Source organism: Protobothrops mucrosquamatus, unplaced genomic scaffold (genome assembly GCF_001527695.2).
Source record: "Protobothrops mucrosquamatus isolate PMUCROS unplaced genomic scaffold, P.Mucros_1.0 scaffold1774, whole genome shotgun sequence".
NCBI classification, from domain to species: domain Eukaryota; kingdom Metazoa; phylum Chordata; class Lepidosauria; order Squamata; family Viperidae; genus Protobothrops; species Protobothrops mucrosquamatus.
Window position 1 is genome coordinate 118,924 of NW_015387912.1, and position 1,977 is coordinate 120,900.

The window sequence follows — 1,977 nt, forward strand, 5'->3', positions numbered from 1 at the left end:
TATGGTGACTTTTGATAATAAAAGTTATAGACTGGATACACCTCAAAAAGCCAAGGATTTTTATTTACTAATTTTAAAGGCTGAAAAAGCATCACCATCGCAATCTGGAGAAATGGGAGGATTATCAAAAATGTTGGAAGCATTATCGGTACAAGGGAAGGCACAGACTCAACAATCTGAAGCAAGAGAAGAAGCGAATTATGACCCATGCTGCTTATAGAAGAAGAGAAAAGGGAAAAAAGGGGATTTAGATTTCTGACTTCGATTGTTTAATTGAAATGATTTAACTAGATATCTGGTTAAGGTTGAAGTAATAATAAAAGTTTTGTGGTATAATGGGTGGAGGGATTCTTTAAGGGAAATTGGAAATGTTTTTATGTATGATTAGGGCTATTTTCTCCTCTTTTTAGTGTTTTTTTTTCTCTTACTTTTGGGGGGAGATTGAAGGATCATAGATGGGATATATTTGAGTGGTAATATTTTTTGTTTAGTAGTTGTTTCTATTTAATTATATGAAATGAAAATTTTCTTTATGTTAATTAGGAAAGGATTATTGTTTAAATTATTTATGTGAATTTATTTTTTTTCTTTTTAGTTCGTTTAAGGATTAGGTAGATTATAAATTAGTACAGTTGTAATACTTTATTTGGAGTTAAAGGGGTGTGTAGATTGTTAGCATTATAATTGTTTTAATTGGATTAATGATTGTAGAAGAATTATGGAAATATGAACTTGATCCTGTATTCAGCTCCGGGAAGCCGAGGAGGGTATGGGGGGAAAGTTAAAGTTAATGTATTGTGTATATTGGAAGATGTATATTTTACAATAAATAAAAAATTTAAGGGAAAAAAAAAAGGATTGCCTGGAAGGCCAAGGATTGCCTGGAAGGCCAAGGATCCAGTGATTCCCCCTGGCGGATTCCTACCTGGTACTCCTGGAAAGCCTCCTCCGCCGGGATCACCAAGTGGCCCCTGTGCTCTTGGGATAGGTTGCAGACCACGCAGATGAGGGTCTCGTGGTGTTTACAAAAGAGCTTGAGGGGCTCCCGGTGCTTCGGGCAGAGGCTCCCTCCGTCCTCGCCCCAAGGGCCTCCATATCGCCTGGCCATTTCCAGCACCCGCGCCAGCTGCCTGTTGGGCAGGACGTTGCGGGGCCCGAAGGTCTGTCTGCACTGGGGACAGGAAGCCTCCGATTCCGACGTCCCCCAACTGCGGGTCAGGCAGCCCCGGCAGAAGTTGTGGCCGCACTCCGGGATGAGCACGGGGTCCTGGAAATACTCCAGGCAGATGGAGCAGGTGGCTTCTTCCAGCAAATCCTGCATGGACGCTGCGGTCGCCATCGCTGCCTCTCCCGCCGAGAGAAGGAAAGAGAAAGTTAGTTTCTCGCCTTTTCCTGCAAATCAGGTGACCGCCTTTGGGCTCTGTCCAGACGGGAAACCGAGACGAGTGACTGTTGCTGTCGCGGTCAGCTTCGGTGGCTTCTTAAAGGAGAACGACAGTATTTTAAAAAGAACAAATTGGGGAGAAGCAAACATCCACGGGACGGAGCCCCGATCAATTATTATTGGCCGAATCAGTTCGTCAAAGGGAAAATTGTTTTAAAAACTGGGGAGAAGCAAACATCCACGGGATGGAGCCCCGATCAATTACAACTGATCCCAGTGTGAGAAGGATCCATAAATCTGTATGGAATGTATTAGAACTGTTGTATAAGAAATATTGACCTAAGCTCTAATAAAGTTATCAATAGCTGACAGGAGCCTCATTAGAGGGGGGGGGAGCCGACAAGCCATAATAGAAAGGAAAACTTTTAAATTCACAAGCGAACATGATAATTAAATACATCTTTTAAATTACAAAAACAAAAAAGCAAACACACAAAACTTAATTTTCACTAGGTAAACTTATTTATAAGGGAAAAGATTCAACGATCGCTTGATTTAATCAGCTCTTTTTCTGGGTTAATAAGAATGTTAAA

The 1,977-nt window shown here is 41.5% G+C and overlaps 1 protein-coding gene across 1 annotated transcript in view; it reads right to left on the bottom strand.

Moving 5' to 3' along the window:
* LOC107293922 (E3 ubiquitin-protein ligase TRIM39-like) overlaps positions 1 to 1,354 on the bottom strand; it is a 23,975-nt gene extending 22,621 nt beyond the window's left edge. Inside the window, exon 1 of the mRNA XM_029285499.1 lies at positions 926 to 1,354. Coding sequence (XP_029141332.1) covers positions 926 to 1,339 — 414 coding nt within the window. The 5' untranslated portion in view covers positions 1,340 to 1,354. The remainder of the gene's footprint in view (positions 1 to 925) is intronic.
* Between the last annotated feature and the right edge of the window lie 623 nt (positions 1,355 to 1,977).